This window comes from Alternaria infectoria (assembly GCF_024043175.1).
Source record: "Alternaria infectoria strain BMP 0036 chromosome Unknown scaffold_22, whole genome shotgun sequence".
Taxonomy (NCBI): Eukaryota; Fungi; Ascomycota; class Dothideomycetes; order Pleosporales; family Pleosporaceae; genus Alternaria; species Alternaria infectoria.
In genome coordinates, this window is record NW_026250711.1 from 226,771 (window position 1) to 249,410 (window position 22,640).

General features: G+C 51.9%; 9 protein-coding genes across 9 annotated transcripts; 5 read left to right on the forward strand and 4 right to left on the reverse strand.

The window, feature by feature from the left end:
- Positions 1–1,198: 1,198 nt before the first annotated feature.
- On the forward strand, positions 1,199–2,677 carry J4E92_009265 (uncharacterized protein; the record flags this gene model as incomplete). Its single annotated transcript, XM_051500614.1, has 2 exons — positions 1,199–2,270; positions 2,385–2,677. 2 exons carry the CDS (start codon positions 1,199–1,201, stop codon positions 2,675–2,677), a joined length of 1,365 nt encoding a protein of 454 aa, XP_051349186.1.
- Positions 2,678–3,194: 517 nt separating this feature from the next.
- Positions 3,195–4,874, reverse strand: J4E92_009266 (uncharacterized protein; the record flags this gene model as incomplete). Its single annotated transcript, XM_051500615.1, has 2 exons — positions 3,195–4,423; positions 4,868–4,874. 2 exons carry the CDS (start codon positions 4,872–4,874, stop codon positions 3,195–3,197), a joined length of 1,236 nt encoding a protein of 411 aa, XP_051349187.1.
- A 2,324-nt stretch (positions 4,875–7,198) lies between these two features.
- J4E92_009267 (uncharacterized protein) lies at positions 7,199–9,283 on the reverse strand (the record flags this gene model as incomplete). Its single annotated transcript, XM_051500616.1, has 1 exon — positions 7,199–9,283. The coding sequence occupies one exon, from the start codon at positions 9,281–9,283 to the stop codon at positions 7,199–7,201; it is 2,085 nt and encodes a 694-aa protein (XP_051349188.1).
- Positions 9,284–10,449: 1,166 nt separating this feature from the next.
- J4E92_009268 (uncharacterized protein) lies at positions 10,450–12,202 on the forward strand (the record flags this gene model as incomplete). Its single annotated transcript, XM_051500617.1, has 2 exons — positions 10,450–10,455; positions 10,856–12,202. 2 exons carry the CDS (start codon positions 10,450–10,452, stop codon positions 12,200–12,202), a joined length of 1,353 nt encoding a protein of 450 aa, XP_051349189.1.
- A 525-nt stretch (positions 12,203–12,727) lies between these two features.
- J4E92_009269 (uncharacterized protein) lies at positions 12,728–13,637 on the reverse strand (the record flags this gene model as incomplete). The annotated part of the gene is made up of 2 exons (XM_051500618.1): positions 12,728–13,524; positions 13,586–13,637. 2 exons carry the CDS (start codon positions 13,635–13,637, stop codon positions 12,728–12,730), a joined length of 849 nt encoding a protein of 282 aa, XP_051349190.1.
- Positions 13,638–14,039: 402 nt separating this feature from the next.
- J4E92_009270 (uncharacterized protein) lies at positions 14,040–15,018 on the forward strand (the record flags this gene model as incomplete). The annotated part of the gene is made up of 4 exons (XM_051500619.1): positions 14,040–14,302; positions 14,372–14,601; positions 14,666–14,767; positions 14,819–15,018. 4 exons carry the CDS (start codon positions 14,040–14,042, stop codon positions 15,016–15,018), a joined length of 795 nt encoding a protein of 264 aa, XP_051349191.1.
- Positions 15,019–16,083: 1,065 nt separating this feature from the next.
- Positions 16,084–17,171, forward strand: J4E92_009271 (uncharacterized protein; the record flags this gene model as incomplete). Its single annotated transcript, XM_051500620.1, has 5 exons — positions 16,084–16,087; positions 16,160–16,167; positions 16,217–16,230; positions 16,276–16,575; positions 16,625–17,171. 5 exons carry the CDS (start codon positions 16,084–16,086, stop codon positions 17,169–17,171), a joined length of 873 nt encoding a protein of 290 aa, XP_051349192.1.
- A 740-nt stretch (positions 17,172–17,911) lies between these two features.
- Positions 17,912–19,881, forward strand: J4E92_009272 (uncharacterized protein; the record flags this gene model as incomplete). The annotated part of the gene is made up of 3 exons (XM_051500621.1): positions 17,912–18,599; positions 18,649–19,356; positions 19,409–19,881. The coding sequence occupies 3 exons, from the start codon at positions 17,912–17,914 to the stop codon at positions 19,879–19,881; spliced, it is 1,869 nt and encodes a 622-aa protein (XP_051349193.1).
- A 466-nt stretch (positions 19,882–20,347) lies between these two features.
- Positions 20,348–22,054, reverse strand: J4E92_009273 (uncharacterized protein; the record flags this gene model as incomplete). Its single annotated transcript, XM_051500622.1, has 1 exon — positions 20,348–22,054. The coding sequence occupies one exon, from the start codon at positions 22,052–22,054 to the stop codon at positions 20,348–20,350; it is 1,707 nt and encodes a 568-aa protein (XP_051349194.1).
- Positions 22,055–22,640: the final 586 nt, after the last annotated feature.

The following is a 22,640-nucleotide window of genomic DNA, read 5'->3' on the forward strand; positions in this document are numbered from 1 at the left end:
ATGCCATATTTCAGCGAATTGAAGCGCGCGTTCTAGCGACGTTGCAAGCTCAGGTGACAATCGGATAGCCAATTTCGATTCTTGCCCCTCTTTGATCGGTATAATAGCGGCGGGTCTACTGGAAATGAGTCTCTCTGGGTCATAATCACCTTTTAGCTGCCAGGGGCTTGCCTCAGCTTGAAGTGGTGAGGCGTTGTCACCAGTTTGGGGTCTTCCAGCAGCGCTTGATGATGGTTCGCTACCTCTGGCTTTCGAACTCACACTCGTGTTGCTATCGCCTCCATATCTGAGACCTGCTCTTCGTGGGGTTGAAGCAGTTGGGTTGCGACGTACCCGCGATTCGTCACTATTGTAATAGTGATTGGTTATGTTATAGACGTTCATATTGCGTCTGGACTTGTATATATCGCCCTTTTCCCTCCTTCTGGCGGGATGGAAGTCGGCGGTTGAGTTTTTCTTTCGGCCATGACGCGAACTGGTCCTAGCCATGACTAACGTAACGTCTGTGTTTAATGATTGAGTGGCTGGGGCGATCTTTTGAGACACCTGAAGGCTTATTACGAGGGGCAGGTGTCAAGATGACAGTGGGGTGAGGCTTGCTAACATATTTACAGACAACACTGGACTTGCCGAACGAACAAAGGGCCGTTCCTTTGTTCAATTCTCCAAAATTGTCCATGTAGCCGGGACCACTAACAGAGCCATTGTTACAAGTTCAGTCATGACGATGCTTGGCTATGATGTACTAAACTGTTGACTTCAGGAAGCGGTTGCTTTCACGGTAGTCTGTGAATAGAGATGCCCCACGAAATACGGGTGCATCGAGATATATGGTCTGCCATGGAGACCTCGGTCCATATCGCGATGTAATCTTACGTATCAATTGACATATTAAGCAGGGTCTTCTCATCGAGTTCATGTCGTCCTGCACGCGTACGCTAGCTGGATCTTTCACTGCCTGTCCGCTAGCGTGGAGCGAGCCTTTTGGGTCGTAAGTGGTCGTGCACCCACTCATAGACTCTGCACGCACCAACGCCCAAGATCAATTGCAAACTGCTAACGGAAGCTTCTCGGCGCGGACACTGCGTCTCCGGAGCGATGCTCAGTGGTAAGTAGATCACTTCGCTGTAAGCGGCTGTTGCCTTGTCCACATGCTGATGTCCGTGTTGGCGTAGACGAACCGCATCAGTCAGGAGCTATGGCTGACTCCGCTGGTTCTGGTATCTCGCATGTCGCGGATAGTCCCAAACGCGACGCCTTACGGCAGCCCGCACAGCCACGGCAGCAAGATCGCGAGGCACTGTCGACTCCGAACGAAACTACATCGATCAGTTCATCACGCGACATTCCCGATTCGGCAAGGAAAACAGTAGGCGTCGTGGATTCCACCGGAGCTACTGGCGCGCGGCCTGCGGCTTCCACGAAATGGACGAACGACCAACTTTTCTACGACGACGAAGGCGGAGATATCGGGCTGCCATACGACGAAGATGCTGGTCTGATTAGCAGTGATCTCGTTAATACATATAGCGACAACGATACATTCGCGTATACGACTAACGACACGAAAGCTGCATATGGGGCAGCCACGAAGACGGAACCACGTTCCTACGTGGTGGAGGATTACATGTGGGAGGTCAACCCCCCAATGTCTGCACGAAATCGTCGAAACGTTCGCCCTGGGGACATCATCTTGGCACCCGACCCACAACAAGCATACAATCCACGAACCGCAAGTGGTGTACCGACACACGAAGGCCTGGTGTCTAACAAGCTTCGTCCCATGACCGTCATGAAAACTCACGAAGACGATGACAATTTACCAGAATCTGCGACTTGTCTACGCCATTATACGTACCAAAAGAAAGGTCCCTCTAATTTGATGTCAGTATCTGAACTCAACAAGCTATTCAAATTACTCGAACGAGGTAGTTACGAGGAAACAAGTCTCACCGGGAACCGGCCTGTCTATGGATCGTTGTTCGATAGTACCATCGATCCTCAAGCTTACATCCATGGTGGCCACTTGGTGCTAGTACGTCTGACAAACAAAGTTCGCATCATTGGCGAAATCAATATTCCCGATTGGGCGAGGCTAGACATCTTCTCCAAACAGCAAGGTGAGCGCTCAGTAGACGCAGTATATGCCCAATACCCGAAACTACGTGAGCAGGCTGAACAGAAGGTCCGCGAGACTTCCATTCGCGCTGGCGAGCTTCAGGGTGATCATCACAACACTCGAGCTGCTCAAAGCCGGGAGAGCATTGAAGGTATGAACATGATACTCCACCAGAAAGCCATCGGCGACGGGCTATGTGTAAACTATACTAACTCTTGTCATTTACAGATAACGGTCGATTGGATTATACGTCATCAACTGACAGGCACCGTCGCCATGATACTCGAAGCCGGTCTCCCTCCCCATATCGACATCCGTCCAACCGCCCAGAGTACACAACACGCATGCGATCGCCACGTCGAGACCCTCGCGACGAACAGAACTGGGAGGCCAGGCAAGACAATCGTTATGAGAGCTCTCGTGAACGTTCGAACTACCATATCCAGGGACCTGCAGTCACTGATCCCTATCTCCAGTCGCAGGGAAACACCACACTCGCAACTTCTAGACAAAGTACAACCAGCCGCCAGAGTCGTAGTCGAGATTCAGACCGTGTAGACCGGGGCTTTGAATCGAGGCCACGGGACCCGCGAACTGAACGTGGGGATGGACGAGATCGGCGTTCGCGAAAGGAGAAGAGGCGCAAAGGTAGTCGTCGTCGTTAGGGAAATGGCTTGCAACGAACATTGAAGCGGCCGCAAAGAGGCTTTGATGATGGGTACAACATGCTGACGATTTGATGGACACGATCTGACTAGTTAATTTTGATGCGAGATATGGGTGTTTCGTTGGTATACGCTCCACCACGTAGTGTTGGCGCGAAACATGGGGCTCTTCACGGGCATGTGGCTCACTGTTCAGCGAGTGTCTGAGCATCTTGTGTTTAACAGAGTATCTGGCAGATTTGCGATACATCATGATAAAAATGGGGACAACGAAGTTCGTCGTCTGTACATCTGCAACGAGGTTAAGCCTACCGAGACGTCTTCTTCTACCTAGTTATGTCCTCGTTCTTTGGGAAGTAGCTACCATTACTACATCGATCAAGGTATCGCGTACTTGGGCCAGGACCTTCCTAATCCCAGAAACGCTCCACAACATCTTTAGGCAGTGCGCCAATCCTCTCCTTCGTCTCATACACCTTGATATCATCACTGCCCATCGCTACAAGCACCGCAGACTGATGCTCAGTATCCTCTCCGACGGCCTTCCGCAACAGCTGGAGTAGTGTCACAACCTTCTGCAGCGCCTCTTGGTTGCCCTTCTCCCACTTCTCGAAACCCTTGAAGCTGTCTGACTTGCTCCCAGCTTGGGTGACTTCCTTTATCCGGATGTCTTTTTGCCTGTACGTTCCGTCAAAGTGCGCGTTATGCTTCCCACCGAGACAGCAAGTAGGTGTTCTGCCAAACCACATCTGATCGATTGGTCGCGAACTTGCATTGCTCTTCAGCTCCAGGATCTGGTATTGGGGTATCACCTTACCCTGGACAAGGACAGTCGTCTTCTGTGGGCCTTCATGCTGAATGGTTCCGACGTCGTGCTCACCAGGGACAAAGGTAGGAATAGTACTCGGTGGTGCATCGGGGTCTCGCGGCGACTGGATAGCGGGATCGTATGCGTCGACCTCATGGCGTACGACTATGGTAAGGCTACCAAGCTTGTACTTGATGAGGCGATGATGGCTTGTCGCCCCCTCGAACTCGGATTCTGTGAGGGCGCTTTCGAAGTTACGACCGTAGGTATTGGCAGCAGATCTGACCTTTGCGTTGCGCACTTTCCTTCCGACGAAGAGAGTGTTCTTCTCGAAGTCGAGATCAAGATGAAACGCTTGGAAAGAAGCGTTCCTGACGCACTTCATCAGATTTAACATCGTGGTGCGGTTGATCACGATGTCTACGTCGTTGAAGCGGGTGTCAGGGTTCATCGTCGCGATGGCCTGGAAAGCGGGCTCGTATTGTTGCTGTGGAGCACGTTCTGCATGCTCGTCGCTGAAATGGTAGCCAGAGTCGGGCGCAATCTTGAGAGGAAAGTCTTGATGGTTAGGCCGCTTGAACGCTGGCGGCGATCCAGGGACAAATATGGTGGACATTGCTTCGTCCATGAAGCTGTAACTGCAGAGAAGTGCATACCCCTCAGCCGAGGACACCTCGTCCGAGCTGGGATAGATATCCTCGTGGGTGCCCTGCCATACGACCTTGTCTGCGTTGACGTTGGCGTACATGTGGGAGTACCATTCTTCGCCCTTGGGCCTCGAGAATGTCTTGAGGTTCAAGTCTATGTACACGCGTTTGCCGCTAGTCCTATCTATATAGTGCGTCCCATGGATCGTTGATGTTGAGAATACAGGGTTTGATGAAGCTCGAGGGCGTCCAAAAACAGCTGGCCGGGCGGCTGTGTCCATCTCTTTGAGGAAAGCGCTTTGGTCCATCTCTCGGTTGGGGGTCGATCGAAGTATTTAGGCGAGCAGTGGGCTTACTTTCCAGAGTTTGAGTGCCCAGATAGATGAGAGGAAATCTTGTTGTATATAAAGACCACGAGCGAGGATTTAGCGCCTAGGCACCAGAAACGCTGAGTGTCCATCGAGTTGGCACGGACACATAGAGTGAATGTCAGACTCATTTGGACCCGATGAGGCTTTCTGCCTGAATTGGTTCGCGGGAAAGAGCGCAAGAGACCCGTAGTAATTATTTACAGATGACCAAGCGATTGCGAAGACTGTCATGGCTATACGTTAGCAAGCAATTAGACTTAACATCATTGCGAAGTGCTCGGAGATGTTGCACTGGACTCTTTGTGAGTGCTTGATGAACTTGCTGAGCTGGCACAGTTGTCGAAAGTCTACCGCCCTGCGTACCAATATCTCCGTGGGAGTGCTGGCTCGCTCCAGATTGATGCCTTCTTGTGCCAGTGCCAGTTGCGGTATCAGGGTAATGATGATGATGCGTATTGTAGATGATGATGCCATGTTTTGCGACATAGCTGTGGACTTGCTCGCCAGTTGGAATGGGCTGTTCAGATGCGGCTGACGTACGGTTCTCCACGCCGCATGTCTACCCTGCCACTCGATGAAGTAAAATCCACAACGAATTTCCTCCAGTGTCGCATGTTCTAGACATGTAGCCAACAGGGGCTGGATAGATGGCCCGATACAAACACACAATACTGCTCTTTATGTCTTTGTCCGCTCGATCCTCTTTGTCTATGTAAGCATAGCGACGCCACTTTGACACCGAATCTGCGAAGAAGCCTACGTCGATTAGGTTTGCTCAGTCTGTTAAGCATGTAGTTGGAGATGTAACGGCTTTACATATCTTAACTATTGCATGGCGGAGTTAATGTTCCCAGGGCTGCATTCTGTGTCTGTGCATGGGACAACACCGCAACCACGTCGGCGCAGTAGATCCCCAAGTGCAGAGCTACAAACCTTTCGTGAGCGCGATGACCGTCATGAAGGCAGTGACCAGCCACGCTACCAACCTCGCACCTATGAGGACGAGCGTACCAGACGTGTGCAAGGAGGTGATTGGCCACACAGCCGTGACAGAGGGGAGCGTCACACGGTACGGGAGTCAAGACATGGCGAGCGGGACCATCGATCTGACCGTGATACGGATCCTATGCCTTTTAACAGATACTATGCGGACAGTGAGGGTCGTAGAAGTGATCGCCGGTATGATTCGCCTGATGGTAGGGAACAAGGACGTGGCGGTAGGCCTGGCGCTTGGGGACGTGAAACACAGATGGGTAGAGGCCGGGGAGGAAGAGGAGGATGAGGGGGATGAGCTCACTACCGCCAATACGTCGTAAAGGACTTGGCATGTGCTTGTGCGATCAAAAAAACGAGTAGATACATGAGACACGCGTCGGATTGTGCGACGGATCTCCTGGGTCGTCCGAATATCAAATATGTAAAACTAGTCCTTCTCAATTTTGTGTTGTCCTCATGTACTGGGGTAACAAAGCGGCTTTGGATGGAGGCGTTGCACTGAGATGGAGCACGAACAAAGGACGGCGGCGCGACGCGTCATACATTGAAGAACGCGCTATCCTCAAAACGGGATGATACTGCCCAGACCTCGACGCAACCTCTCAAAGCACTCCAGGGCTATGAGCCGACCTGAATACATCCATCTCTGGAGCATTGCAACAGTTCTATAGCGATGGCTATGGACATTTCGTATAGTTTGCTGAGTTCCTGAGACATTGTGGTGTTGGAGGCTTACGCGCTCTGGAGCTTTACCGTGTAAAGCTAAGCTGCGGCGCTTGGGCCACATCCTACGGTTGGTGCTGTGAACTCGGGAGCTCATGGGCGCCAACCGTCAAGCCAACCTTGGAACACTCCAGCTTTTGCCGCATCCCATCTCCAACCAGCCGCATCTATGCAGAACAGAAATGTCTACATCCGTGTCTGCTATATCTCAGCACGGACAGCGTTGTGAGTATTGCTCGTCCCAACCGCAGCCCCTAATGCAGGCATCACATTCGGAAAGCGTGTTTGTCACGAGGTACCATCACAAGAGACCCGCACGTTGACACTTTATGCTAATAAATAAACAGATCACATTAGGTATCGCTCGTATACGCCACGAGGTGCCTATTGAACCAAGTTAACAGCTGTCTCGTGAACGCCTTCGCAGAGCATCGTTACCTATTCACGTTCAACTCGGATACCCCGACGCACGCGTCCCATTCGCTCGCCGAACGACCATGAATGATATCAGCCTCTTCGATACATCCCGATACCACCCCTACCACCCTTGTGGTGTCTTTACAATATGATGCAAGCGACGATGCGCAATGTTGCGCGATGTTGCGCGCAGATTAGCTTCATTCGCTTACTCGCTCCATTCTGATGCCAGCGGCTCCTCCTTCTCGTCCTCCAGCATCCTGCTCGATGAACGATTTGTTACCACGACGCTTACTACTAAGAGCACTTGCTGCGAGTCCCGACTTGTTCTTCGTCGCTGTCACTGAACATAGCGAAGACGGAGCGCTACGATGGCCTGACGCTGCGACAATCTCATGACCACATGGACATTCCCACCCCGGATCGGGCGGTTGTAATTGCGATGAGCATGCTCAACAATCACCGCATCGAACCTTGCTACCCCACTCATCAATGCGTCTCCGCTTGCGTCCGTAGGCGCGCTCGCTGTCGGTGATGAGTATGTCGCGGTTGCTGAGCAAATAATCCTGATTCCTCTTCTTTGAAGTTGGGGGCGGCTCGATGTTGTACTTCGCCATGTATTCCTCAAGATTCATCTTCCACTTCCAATCCATCTCCTCGTTGTGCTTCTTTTCTCGCGGCTCCACCACTACCGCCTCCTCTACCGCGGCCCTTTTACGTTTTGATGACGTCTTGGCCACCTTCGCGGGATCTCCGGCGATTGCATCCGTTGGAGTCTGCGAGTTCAAGGGCGAAGTTTCCCTTGTCGCCTCCGCTAGAGATCCCTGACCACGTGCACCGAAAAGGTTTTCATTAGGGGCGAGATTACTACTTCCCTTCGTTTTCCGCTGGTTGTCGTTCATGGCAGCTTCGCCTTCTGCTCTTTGTCCTACTAGGCCGGGCCCATTCGCTTGCTGGCTAGTCGGCTCACTGGCACGACTTAGAGCCCTCTGGACGTCGGTGAGAATCTGTTCGATCTTCTGTATTGAAGTAGGCGTTTCCTCTGGGGCACAAAGAGCTGGCGGGGCCATCGTGGACTCAACTCTGATGGCAGAAAGCTCGCCTGGGGGCATCTTGGGAGCTGTAGCTGCGGCCACATCCAGGTCATCCGCCGCGAACTGTCCCGGCCCATGCGCCTTGGCCTGCCTTTCCAGCTCGGCTTCGTCCTTCCCAGCAGGCTGCTCTGGACCATAGACACCAGCGGCAACACCAGCATGCCATCTCTCAATGTAACCTCGGTCGAGCTGTTTTATCGTCGCTTGGTCCCACCAGTCTATGTCGTATGCAATGGTGGGGTCATCATCGTCTTCAGGGTCATAAATCGTGACATTAGCAGCTCGAGCTTCTTCCGTTGCTTTGACATATGCCTTCTCAGCTTTGTCGAGGTCACGGATAAGGGGACGCCAACCTTCAAGCCAATGTCGAGAGAACTCTGCTTGGAAGTCGGCGTCTGGGCGGTTCGCTTGCTGATTGATGTATTGTTCTAGCATGCGCCCGTATCCTTTGCGATAGTCCTCATGCTTCTCGAGGGCTGCTTGGCATTTATGTCGCGTAGACCGCTCATTCATCTTAATTCGTGCGCGTGTGAGCTCACGGTGGCTGGGTGTTCGTGCTGGTGAGCTTTTCAAACAGCTTTTGACCGTCTTAGGTACCGAGAGCGGCCATTGGGCATAGTTGGGGTTGACTGATGGCTGGTTGGGCTTCTCAGGATTGATCTTCCAAGGCAGCTGGATCTGGCCTTCCGACTCCGGCAGAAGATTAGATCTCGTAAGGATATCCGCCTCCATGGCCTCTGTTTGTCGTACAAGATCAAGCCACATATCCCCGAAGCGTTGCAGGTATTCGGGTAAATACTCTCGCTCAGCTTGCAGATCGGCGCGTACTTGGCAAGCGTTATCCATATCGGTCGAAAGTGCCCGAGCTTGCAGCAGTTCGTCTTGAGTGGGCTCTCGGTCGTCCCGCTCGAGGACTGCATCCAAATCCCGGAGCTTCTCCTGCTGCTCTGCTTGGAGCTTCCCGATGCGACTCTCCTCATTTGACAGGTCCTCCGTACGCTGAGCCATGGCTTCGCGCAAACCGCGCAAATGACGACCTGTTTCGACTTTCTCCTTCATCTTTTGAGCGAAATCGTACGATAACTCCAAGCACAGACCGCCCTTGTCCCCATTGCTACACCCTCGCTGGAACAGCCGCGGGGGCCCTCTTGTGTACAGGTGTTCAGGGTTCAGCCCGTCTGGAGACTTCCACGCATCGACTACAGAATCGGCTCTCGTAAACGCGCCGGCCGGGGAGCCTTCCGAATGCTGTGAAGGGTTTTCAGGATCGTGTTGGCTCGTCTCGATTCCGCCTAGATTAATAGTCGGTACCGATGCAGAATTGACAGGGACGCGTGTCTCGTTCTCTGGTTCCCGGGAAGCTCTCCTCGAGCACTGGCTGCCTTTAGCCAAAGATGAGGCTGGAGTTGTGCCAATGGGTAACGATGATATGGGTGCGGCCATCTCTTCATTCTTTGAATTGTCCTGGCTTTGTTTTTCCTGCAACCTTTCTCCTGAATGACCCGCTGTATGGGCTGGACAAAATTATGGTATATTGGATTGATCAGCGCTCGTGGGTGGGAAGTTGCAACGATGGTAGGATGTCTTGCGTGCTTGTCCGTACCCGTTGACGTATCTCAGTGACGTCTGTGCGTTGGTAACGAGCTCCAGCTTGATGGCTTCACTGGTACTCTACGAATTTGCTCCAATGTCCTTAGTTGCTGTCGCGCCAAAGGCCCGATGTCTTGGTCTGCGACCTTGCAACTGTTAACCTAATGCCTACTTTGGTGTGTATAACACGTCTATTCAGTTTCGAACGGATGTCGACCCCACCAGCTTGCGATACGATCTCTCGGTCACACTCACTTTCGTTTTCTGGGAGTAAAGAGATGTCATGAGTACACCTGCTTTATCGTCAGTGAGGGCTTATCATCTAAATCTAGAACATTTGTTGGTAGGCACAATGACCACCGGTCTTTGTTGCCGTTTCATTACGGCCCTGCGAGACATAGTGAATGCTCTGCTCGACTCCCAATTGGGCTTAGGTTGCAAACACTCTGCTTAGTGTTTCCCAATTGGTCTAGTAAGCATTCTCGTGATCTATTGGCCTATCTGTGTTTACTACTCCAATTGATCTCACAGCTCCCTCCAGAGTGACGCAAGCTCTCATCGCAGGATTGCCGTCCAGACAAACCTTCCATAAAGCGCAACTTGGCCTTGCAGTGCGATCTATCGTCGCTGACTGAGCTCATTGCGGTTACGGCTGATATATCATCACTGCAAGACAAGGCGCTCCCCGGCCCATCCGTGTCCTGTACGAACGCCATTAACCATCAAGTACCGGGTCTGCATCATGGCGGACAAGTCTGGAACTTCCAGTGGTATTACACTCGAGCTTTCATCGGGCGACAAACAAGCTGACTTGCAAGCCGACCGTATTTCTTCGCGGCCAGTCACAACCCCTCCGCCAGCCTCCCGCGCCACCGCCGACACCTCCCCTTCTTCAAACCTGGCAGCTTCGAGCAACATCACCATCAACTTCTCCGGTACTAATACAGCCAACGGCGTTCAGGCAAGCGTCGGTGTTGACCAGAAGAACACTGTCCGCAGCTCGTCATCAGGTCCGCCTCATGCTGGTATGTATAGAGGAGACCAGACTCCTCGATAGTCTGTCCTATTCGTATCGACTTATGTGTTCGGTCGTAGCTTTACATGAACTAACGCCGTGAAGGTCCGTATTCCAAGATCAATGTTGCAACGTCTGAACCCACTCGGCCTTCGGATAGACGTGTCGACACAGTCGCCGAGCGGGATCATTCCAGTGCCGTTGCATTAGCCAACAATGACACCCCACAAGAGGCACGTCATCCTTCCAAAAAGACTTCTCGATCATTGTCGTCCACTTCAGGATCGAGCGCTCAATCTCTCACAGAGAATGACGATTGTTATCGGCCTAATCATTACCCTCCCCGATCTGATGGATTTGTCCCAGTTGACCTGCCTCAAAACCCTTCGCTTTCCTATAGGCATGAGAAGCTTAGGGACGAGATGCATGACTTGCTGTCAAGAGCTGCGCAAGACAGCTGGGAATCAATGATTCAGCAAGTGGACTCAGACGAAGTCATCGTGGGTGTCACACCGGTTACGGATCGAATGAATCGTCCAGCTAGAAATCGCAATCGCAAAGAGTACGAAGTTGGTCAGGTACGCTGGACATACATCGTCGAGTCTAGTTCTGATCCTAATCTGATCAACACCCGCGCTGATCGGTTAATCCGAACTGGAGAGGGCCTGATGCTGGCAAAATGGCGCCCCACAGTAGTCGTCAGTGTAGAGCCGCAACACTGCATAGTTGCAGAATTAGGTCGTCGACGTCGCCAATATTTCGACAAGCTTTCACTGAGTGACCTTCTGGGCCGTTGCGGCGTCGCTCTGGACCGCGACTACGGCGACGACTACGATACTTTATCAGAGGATCATGTTTTCTTCCGCTCTATCGCACGACCACTCGAAATTGGCGGCTACGAGCGTGGAGCCTTCCGACTGGAAGGCTGGAGTGTAGTGCAGCCAGGTCGTCTTCGAACTCAAGGATTCGACAACCTCTGCGTTCCGTGCGGCTGGCTGACGGTGGAATCGACTACGCGTTTGCTAGCAATGCAAGCACAGTTGCCTAACTTGCGAGCGATTGTAGAATCGCGGTACAGCGAAGAGTTTCTGCGAAAGCCGCTTCCCTACATGCTGGCTCCAGAGCACCGAGCCGCGCTATCGTACATCAAGCATGAGTTCCGGCAACTAGTTTCTCCCTCTGTTGACAATACTAGCACGTCCTCGGGACAGGCGACAAACCAACAGGGAGGTCGCGCAGAGATTCGAGCGTTGTTGGAGAAGAGCCGTCAAGATATCGCACCACTACCGACAAGTGGGCTCACTAGCGCCAACGGTCTACCCTCGGCGTTCATTGAGCCTTCTGAGTTTGTCTTCTCCATTCCTGGCAACGGCCACGGTGTCTCGCCCTCTTTCATAATAGACAAAGCAAAAGATGTTTCTCATCTTCAGTGGAAGACGGCGAAGGCTGCTAGAGTTCAGAACGAGAGTCTACTTTATAGAGCGGACAAGAAGTATAAGGCGGTCGAAGCCAATCCTAGGTCATCTGCTGTGGAGCGGAAGGACCTAAAGCGCAAGCGGGACGATGTCGAGGTGGAACTTGAAGTTGCACAATTTCAGGAGCTGGGCTACAAGAAGCTGCACAATGATCTCGGAAGCTACCAGCCGAGCCAACACGGTGGCCAGGGCAGAAATGTGAAGCTATGCACCACTTTGACAGGCAAGTTCAACAAGGTCCAGATTGACAGTCGCAAAGTCAAAAACCATCGTCAACGTTAGCGGACTTAGCTTCTTTAGCAGCGATGCTTGTATTGGCCGCATCGCAGACGAATCTTGAAGGCACTGGCTTCATCTTCGCCACGCTCTCGGTTCGGTTACGTCCTAAACATTAGCTCTCATTGCGGTTACAGCACTTCATCACGCACTCGGAGGACCTGACACATGTTCCATCCGGTCTGGTCGGCTTTCGTGAATTCACACCCCTAAAGGGTCGGTTTCGTTTCTTTTCTTCAGTGTTCAGCAAAGCTTTGAGTAAATGGGTGGCGCTCGGCTTGCTATCTTCGTCTATTGTCCCGAGACTTTGGACGCACTGTATGTTACACACGGCTTACGTTAGAGTTCACGTCTCTAGCATATCATAAATTTCCAGCGAATGAAAAAGGTGTGCATAACTGTAAGGTAGTGCGATGAAGCATTTACCACACATGAAGTGACCCGTCTATGCCTTGGATTAGTCCACTGTACTTTCTGCACAGTCGCATAACCGCTAACCACCTTGTGTATCTTCACAGTGGCCATCACACCTTACCCCTTGGTCATAACACCACCGCCATTAGCTCCAATGACTTGACCAGTAACCCATCCAGCCTCAGGCATACACAGTAACCCAACGACGCCCGCAATCTCTTCTAGGTACGCCGGTCTTCCGCCCAAATCCTTTGCCGCCGCAATCGTCTCCTCCGAGTCAATACCTTCTCTCGTCGCAGCCAAAGGCGCCATGTAGTTCAGCGACCAGGCCCTTTCCAACATCTCCTTCGGGAGGCTTGTATACATGCCCGTAGCTATCGCACCTGGATTGATAGCGTTGACAGTGCAGCGTTCGGCAAGCTCGCGAGCCCAGACACGTGTCATTGCTTCAAGAGCGCCTTTAGTGCCAGCGTAGCAAGACTGCCACCAGAAGCCCATTGAGGTTGTGATACTGGAGACGTTGATCACACGACCGGATCTGTCGTTCGGTAGATACGGCAGTGCCGCCTGTAATACGAATAGTGGAGCACGCGCATTTAGGTTGAAGGTGGCTTCGAAGTCGGATAGTGCGACTGAGCCCATCGGCGCTGGGTTGACGACTGCTGCATTGTTTACAAGTATGTCGATCTGGAACCTATTGTTGTTGCTGAAGGCCGATTTCGCCGCATTGATGAGTTGGTCTGGGCCGTCGGGTGTAGTAACATCAACTCTTGCTACTAATGTCTTGATAGAGTAATTGGCTTCTAGCTCTTCAGCTAAGGCGGTTGCATTGTCTGTTGAAGATTCCGAAGTGTAGTTGATGACGATGTTCGCTCCCTTGGAAGCCAGATGGCGTGCCAAAGCAGCCCCAAGGCCTTTTGAAGCTCAATCAGCGTCTTCTCTTCATTGGGGTCACAGAAGGAGGGACATAGATACCGCGCGATGCTCCAGTGATGATTGCTAACTTATTCTCCAAAGGTTTTGTCATGGCCGATGTTGGTACGAGGTTGAGATAGCACTGTCGCCGCCTAGTCGCCCACTTTAGTCGAACGTAACCTACTTGATGCTTTTGTGCCCGCGGATATGCCAACAAATCTTGCATAAACATCAATAGTTTGGCGAATACTTCATCCCGGGCGCTGCATGTGACAACGATCCTTCGCGTAGGCGGAAGAACATGGGTATGTCCCGCGGGTGGGGATAGGCTTGGCCAGATCGGCGGAGAAAGAGGGATACATGCCACTGGCCCGCCTCACCTTCTTGATACTTTGGCTTTAGAACTGGGGGCCGCTGTGTCTCTTGCGAACTGAGCAAACTCACGTCCTCACAGCACTCCTGGTCAAGCTTGTATAACCTTTCATTTTGACTGCTTCTCATCGATTCTACCATCATGAGGCTGCAGAATCGAGTCGCAATAGTAACGGGCTCGTCCCAAGGTATCGGGCGGGAGATCTGTCATCAGTTCTTCGTTGAGGGAGCTTTGCTCATATGCGCTGATCTTAGACCTATTGGAAAGGGCGAAGATACTGCTACACACGAATGGATCATCAGCAAAGGCGGACGCGCCGAGTTCGTTGAGACCGATGTCAGTGTAGCCACCAGCTGGGAGGTACTCATTGCGCGAGCAGTGGAGGTATATGGTCGACTTGACATGTACGTATTCATCCAGCTATCCGGTATACAATCATACAGGAGAAGTAACTGATATCGTGGCCCTAAAAGAGTGGTCAACAACGCAGGCATCTGCACAGAGGCCAGCAACCCACAACCCATCGATCAAGTCGATGAAGATATGTTTGACGCCCACATGCGCATCAACACACGAGGAGTCTTCCTTGGCTGCAAATATGCCGTTCGTCAGTTCAAGGCACAAGCGCCGCAGCCCAATGGTATGCGCGGTTGGATCGTAAATCTCGCTTCGATGGTATCCAACATCGGTATGCAGGGCCTCAGTAAGTTATTCCACACGAGAACATACGATGATGTTGCTTTTGGCGTTGGGCTTACACGTTCCAGCTGGGTATACGGCGTCCAAGGGTGCCGTGGCTTCGATGACGCGAACCATTGCGCTGGATGTTGCGAAAGAAGGCGTAGTCGCCAATTGCATTGCTCCTGGATGTAAGTCGCCCTTTTCAGTATCGCATGGGCCACTCTAATATCTTTCGCCAGTTTCGCAAACTGCAATGCTCGAGGATGCGCTTGGTGGGGCCTTGTCGTCCGCAGCGGACGCGGTCAAAGCCTCTATTCCTCGCGGCAAATTCGGCCACCCCCACGATCACGCAAGGGCTGCGGTCTACCTCGCTAGCAATGATGCGCAGTGGGTCACCGGACAGGTGTTGAATGTTGATGGTGGCTTAACAGCACAATGAGTCTTGCAAAATTTGCTGTGCATCGGGTCGCACGTCCAATCAGGTGGTCTTACAGATAGCCCGCAGGTACTGCCTCCGGAAACGTCTGGACTTCTTGTTAGCCCTCAGAATTGAAGTCTGTCTAGAACATGAGAGCTCTCGCATATACTGTAACTCCATACCGGTTGTGGTTGTGCCTGCATGGCATGCAATGTGCCGGCAGCGGGCGAATTCCAAGGATATCGCGCTACAGCCCGTTTTGGCCGCTCTTCCGCCTTCCCCGCCCGGGGCATCTGTGCGTCAGGCTCCCCTCTCAAGCTTCCCTCCCAGTATTGACCAGCCACTGCCTTCCATACCCTCTTCTCATCTAGTCACTCGTTTTGCCATCAAAGATTCTCTCCGTTCGTTGACCTCCCGTAGCACATACTGCATCCTTGGCGGGCGTGGCAAGCGACGTGGGGCCGACAGCGGCGCATGGACTCGGAAATATCATGACCATGCCGCATCCTCGCATGTCACATGCGCAAAGCGCGGTTCATTGGTAGCACTGACTGCTCGACCTTGTCACATTCACATCAGGCCTTGTCGTTAGACTTGAATTTCGCTGCAAGGCGCTACTTTAGGAGGAGGATGCAACCTTGGCAGGATCATTGCCTCAGCACGAGGGATTACCAACATTCAGAGGCAAGATCTTGTCTCAGGTTCCGAAGAGGATGTGTGTGAAGCTCAATATGGTAGCAGTATTGTTCATCTTCCTGGACATCTCTCGTCAAGGGATCCATGAAAGGGGAGACTCACGAAGCACGGGTGTTTTCCTACTGTCAGCACATAAAGTAGTCATGGGGAAGGAGAGGAGATTTCATCGAGCATTATGCCTAGTCCTACCTCCCCCTCGCTGGCATTGGCCGTCCTTGTTTTGCTTCCTTTCGATATCATCACTTGGGCGCTTCGCTTTCATGTCCGACTTTCTAGAAAAGCATGGGGTCCGGATGACTGGTCTATGGTAGTTGCAATCGTACGAACACGTCAAATTCTCCCAATATCACATTTACTTATAATGAACAGCCACTTTTTATCATCTCAACGATGGGTATGCTTGGGATCGCCTTCACAGGAGGTGGAAAGAGGGACGACGAACTTACAGTCAACGAGAAGCAGACAGCTATGTTTGTAAGTCAAGCAGTGTGTCCACAAGGTTAATCATGCTCACTATACACAGTGGTGGTCAGTTCTGTCATGTCACAGACTGCAAGCTCGACAATAATTGACTCCGCACAGGTTCATCATGCAAACCATGTTCTGCCTTGCCTCCATTCCCGTGAAATGGGCCATCTGCTTCACCTTACTCCGCATCGCCAATGGCAAAAAGGCATATGAGTGGTCAATATATGTGATTATGGCGGCGGTCGCGTGTGTCATGGCCTCGACGACTATATACGAGTTCTTCCATTGCACACCAATTGCAATGAATTGGAAGGCTGTGGAGGGAGGCACCTGCAAGGCGCAAAGCAACATTACTGGATTCAGCTTTGCGCTCTCTGCGGTTTCAATCTTCTCGGATTGGTTTTGCGCAATCATGTGAGTCTTACCGAAGTATTTGCTTGTGTCTTGACTGATCGTGGCATAGTCCCATTCCACTCCTTTGGAACGTCCAGATCGATCTCCGCGTCAAGATATCCATCATCGCCCTCCTCGGCCTCGGCATATTCGCATCAACAGCAGCCATCGTTCGCCTCACCGTAACACTCAACCTCAGCGCGACAACAGACTTCCTCTACTACGCTATGCCCGTAGCTGCATGGGCGCATGCTGAGCTTGGGCTTGGTGTTGTTCTTGCAAACCTTTCGGCCTTGCGTCCCCTTCTCGAGAAGATGCTCGACCTTGGCTCTACATTGCGCAGCAGCAAGAAGCGTACCGGCGATCAGGCGTCTGGTGATGCATACATGGAGCTTGAGGAGGGTATCGGCAGTAAAAAGAGGACAACTTTGTCGAAGAGACTGAGCGGGCGAACAGGAACTAAAGCAGCTGTTGGTGTTGGAGAAGATCTGGATGGTACCTCTTCTCTAGGTGACGATGATAGGTCTACGCGCAACATTATGAGCCGACACGGGCCGCATAACATACAGATAGACCATGAGTATGAGGTCAGCTATGAGAAAACGAAAGGCCATTGAACAAGACTAGCGGCTGGACACATGCAATCAGGCAGAGAAAATTTAGAGCGGATGATTGAGCGTCCGATGCATGGTGAGCCGTAGCACATGATCATACACGATAGCATATAAAGAATAGCTACCTCTCATCGATGGATTCATGCGTCCTTCGCCAGTCTGTCAAACTTGTAGATCAATAGTACTTGGATCTAGAGCTCATGGATCGGCGCACAACAGACCCCTGTCGCTGATGCATGGCTGATTAGCCACGCCAGCGGCTAGTATCAATATCCCAACAGTCACGAAACGACATGCAGTATACCCTGGCTTAGAACACATGTGAAGGCCCTTACATGTTTTGCCCATTACTCGACAGATGCTACAGTTACTGGTCCGAGCGTTGACCACAAGCTCAAAGCTCGTAAGAGGCGAAGCCATTCTTGTGGACAACTTCCATGTACAATCTCCTTCGCCGAGAACGGAAGTCCCTTAAAATGGGCTTACATGCTAAGACCACTGCGCTTGCGGGTCAATGTTCCTGGAAGGATGCTGCATGCGCTACTGCATCCCGCTGTCTAGGACTTTTGGCGATCAAGATATCGACTGTGCGAGAGGAGAAGCTATGGCAGTCTAAGGCAAGCCCATAGCTATGCTGATCTAGACACTAAGCTTTTCTAGTACAGCTCTTGGTCCTATATACACTTACACTCGTTTTCATCTTCACCTGAACCTCCCATGCTTTCTTCTCTCACCCCTAGACAATGTCCTCGTTGAACAAGATGTCTCACCTCGATAGCAACAACAATTTCCCAGACACCTTGCCCGAGAAGCATAACCCAGAACCCGTCACATCTCCCATCTCCCTCGACCCTGAAGAAGCAGATCGGCTACGATCACAAGCACTTTCAACAGACGTCTCCAAATTACGACATGGTTATTTCCTCAGTGCAAGGATCGTGGGCTCATTCTCTGGAACTGGAATTGTCGTACTTGCGACGTATTTCCAGTTCCAAGCCTTAGCTGCTGCGATATCTTCCGTCAACGCAGACATCGGGCCAAGTGCCAACGTTGCCCTCGTCAGTACAGTATGGACTGTGTCACAGCCTATCTCGCTTTTGCTCTTTGGTCGCCTCAGCGATCGCTTTGGGCGACGGAACTTTGCCTTGGGTTCATGCGTGCTTGCGATCATTGGTGGTATCGTCGCAGCCACAGCGCAGTCTATCGAGACGTTGATCGGAGCCGAAGTTATCATGGGCATCGCGTCCGGAGTGCCAGCAGCCTATCCACTTTTGGCTGGTGAGCTCGTGAGTAACAGATACAAATATGTTGGTACTGCTCTAGTGGTCGTGCCAAACGTAATCGCAACGGGCTTTGGGGCATACATCGGCCTGCGATTGATTCAGGTCGCTGATTGGCGATGGATCTTCTACATATACATTATGATGATGGGTGAGTCAGCATCCATCACGACATCTTGACTTGCTAATCAGCATCGCAGTCCCCGGCGCTGTGTTGTGGTTCTTCTTCTACCACCCTCCGTCCTATACTCAGCTCCACGGCAAGAAGTCCAGCAAGATTGCCGAACTCAAGAAGGTCGACTGGACAGGGGTCGCCCTTTTGGTAGCTGGTCTGGCTCTTTTCCTGCTTGGCATCTCCTGGGGCGGCCCTGCACAGCCGTGGTCATCTCCAAGAATCCTCGGTCTTTTGCTCTCGGGTGCAGTGGCCATTATCGCGTTTATCCTCTACGAGGTCTTCCTAACGCCGGTACAACCGATCGTTCCGATGCGCTTCTTCCGCGACATACGTGGGTTCACCTGTCTGGAAGTCATTTCAGCGACTTACGGTGTCATCAATATCGCGCTTTTTGTTATGTGGCCACAACAGGTTGTCTATATCTTTGGTTCCACTGTTAGTTCCTGGGAAGAGACTGCATGGCTTTCAACAACAGCTGCATTCGGTCTTTGGGGCGGGATAGTCATTCTCGGTCCTCTTATGTCGTCGATTGGCCACATCAGATACCAGATCTTGGTGTCTTCGATCTGGATGACCGCTTTCCTTGGTGCAATGGCCAGCATCACGGTGGAAAACAAAGCTCGTGCGATTGCCTTTTCGTTTCTGGCGGGTTGGACCATTGGATGGGGCGAGGTCATCGCCGCGATTGTCGTACAGTATGTAGTTTCGGATCAAGACCTTGGTGTTGCGTTCTGTAAGTTCTTCGTTTACAACCTTGTGAATGTACCATTGCTGACTGGCGATAGCTGTGATTTCGGCGTCTCGCACTATCTTCGGTTCCATCTTTACCGCCGCATTCATCGCAGTCTATACGAATAAAGTGCCGGGCTATCTTGCATCCATAGTACCTCAACGCGTTTTAGCGGATGGACTGCCGGAAAGCTCGTTAGGCGCGCTGATGACAGCTGCCGCGACCGCCAACCAAACAGCTCTTCTAGAAATCGATGGCATGACACCGGAACTGCTTCGCACCACCAACATAGCTATCAGCGATGCTTACTCCGAATCGTATGCTTACGTATACTACTTCGCTGTCGCTATCGGGGTGCTTGCAATCGGCGCGTCACTGTGTATGCGCGATTTCGATGGCTATCTTACTGGCCATGTATCGAGGCAGCTGTACCGCAAGAGAGACACCAGCACTGACCCATTGGAAGCTACCACACAGGTAGCTGGTCAAGGCTCGGTCGACGATAGCGACGGTGCCACGAAGGCCTGATGTGGTCTCTAGATGTGATGGCCTGAATTTGGAGAAGATATTTGGGATGCGCAAGCTGAGAGCGCTCGGTTTCTATCATTTGGATGCTTTTGCATGTCGCTCCTCACCTCGCGGACATCCCGCGATTGCGATTCGGCCAAGGAGTACACGATTGGTTTACGGAGAAACGTAGCATAAAACAGCTGTAGTCACGGTGGAAGTAGTATCGATATTAATAAGTGCTCGTACAACGCGCAAGGCATGTTGCAGATGCGCTCGTGAGATCGCGAGGGTTGGCACTCGTTTCCCTCCAAAGGGGTCGCCAAGCCGCTAACTGTTCTGGGCTTAGATGTGTCATGCCATCAATTGATGACGTGATCGAAATTGCACGCATCGCGCTCATCCGCACCACCACAATCTTCGCACACATGGAACTCGGTGGAACGTGCATGCATTCGAATGTTCATTACTAAGGGTATAGTGATTCTTATCCAACGGGTTGTTGTATCCTGCGTGTCCAGTCGTCGATCCGCCGCCGTTTCTTTCCTTCCGCGCAGTCGCTGAAGCTCCAGTACGGCTCCGTGTGCCAGGACTTACTTTTCGATGCCAGCTTCAGCACGGAGTCTTGCGTTGGTGGTGTCTCTCTACAGGGCTCAACGCCGGCATTCGGCATGATATCCTCCCCTGAGCTCGAGACGTCGCTATCTTCCTCTGCTGCCCGTTTCCACTTCTCTGCCATATGCAGCACGTACCCCGACGGCCGCAGGTTGTGTTTGGAGCTCGCGTCAATGGTATTAATCCATTCCTGGACGGCGTCTCGGTCAAGACACTGCTTTTTCACTGCTGCGTATTCCTCGAGATCGTATGGGAAGTTTGGTTCCCTGTCATCGTCCGAGCCTATGATGGAGACTCCTGCTTCTGCTGCAGCTACCAACTGAGCTTCATGGGCCGCTTCTGCGCGTGTCACCGCTTCAGCAAGCTTGCTTCCAGCGCGCACATAGTCGCGGCTGAACTCTTCCTCTATGAGGCGGTCGGGTGCATCCGGTCGGTCGGTAGCAGCAGCAACGCGTGCCGCGAGAAGTCCTCGTCGGAAAGTGTTACGATGTTCGTCGTGTTGTCTTTGAGCCTCGTGCTTCTCTCTCCGAGCTTTGGTCTCTCTCACGATAGCAATGGCCTGACCGACGCTCAACTCTTCCACATTTGCTGCTATCGTCGTGGCTTCATTCTCGCCAGGCAGAAGCTTAGAATCCTTATTTTCATCGAAGCGTGACACGATGGGAGGCTTACTCGCCACCCTCATCCCTTCAATCCTCTGCGCGACGGGAGGAGCACTCACCGCCTTATCATCCTCAAACAGCCCGCACCGGACAAAGATATCCTGCAAATTCTCCTCTACTACCATTGCAACACCTTCCCATGCTTTACGGGCAAGTTCGGTGTCCCGCAATAGAGTTTTCTTTTTCTGCTCAATCCTATCCATCTTTTGAGTTATCTCATGCGCTTCTCGGTGCAAGCGCTCAGCCGTAGGACTTTCATGCGGAGTCGGCGTTCGGCCTCCACTGAGCTTCGGCAATCCTTGCAAACGATGCTCGACGGACTTTTGCGACAGCCTGCTCATTCTCAATTCCTGGTCCAGTTTCGGTATGGATATGTCTTTTTCGCGCCGGTATTTGAGGCCGGTTGAGATCTGGTTTTGGATCATCGTTGCCAGCTTGTATGGAACCTTCATCAACATTACAGGCGGGCTGCTGTCCACCTGCTCAGTCTTAGCCCTCTTCAAGATGAACATCTCGGCAGCTTCGTTGGTGCACAGCTGCTCGATGTCTGCCATGCTCTCCATGATCGCACTTTCTGGGCCTTCCAGAGGTGAACCTCGAGTAGAATTATCATGCGTTTCTGTATCGTTGTTAGCCATTGGGTTGTTTACACTTCCGACGTCTTTTATACCTTTTTCTAGCGACGAAGACAATTTTCTCCGGCTTTGATATATATCTGGAGGCGGTTCTCCGGTCGTTCTTCTTTTCTTTGTTCGCATGTTGTGTGTGACGCCTTTGCTGCCCTGTTTAGCTGCACATCTTTCGCTGTTATCGCGATTATTGTCTTCGCCACATTCGAGCGCTCGCTTTCTGGTCTTTCCAGTCTGATCCGCTTCATACTGAGGGACTTCTTCGAAGTGATCTTCAATGTTGACCATGATGGAGGGGCTACGTCTGAGGCGAAGGGAAGACTAGATATTTGAGACTGTAGATGTAAGCGAGAACAATGCACTCCTTTGTTTAGTTTTACATTGTGGTCAAAGCTTGTCTTCTATACATGAGTCCTAGGTCTCCAGTGTCTTGCGGCTTCGCTTCTGTAAGTCGCGAGTAGATACTGTCCCAACACATGATGCCGCGGGTCGACATCAACAAAAGGACTCGAGCATTGGGACGGTTTTCGACGACGTTAGGCGACTAGGTACCTTTCGGTCTATTACATTGCCGATGTGTTCACCACCCTATTCACTCAGTCTGAATGGTGTTGAGTGAATGGCATGTGTTAGTTCGCTATGCAGCGCGTCGCAATATGATTGTAGCGACGTTGCACGTTCACAGAGCACGATCTGCTTCACTGAGCCAAAATATATGCATCGCAATGTTCACGGACCATTGCACGAAACTATAAATGTGAACACACTTGCGGTGTTACCCACGAAGAACCCCCCTGTATCCACAGCGGTTAGACCTGCAACTACACCCCAATTCAACCACGGAAGTCGTTTTCGGATCTTCACGGCTTTAGCA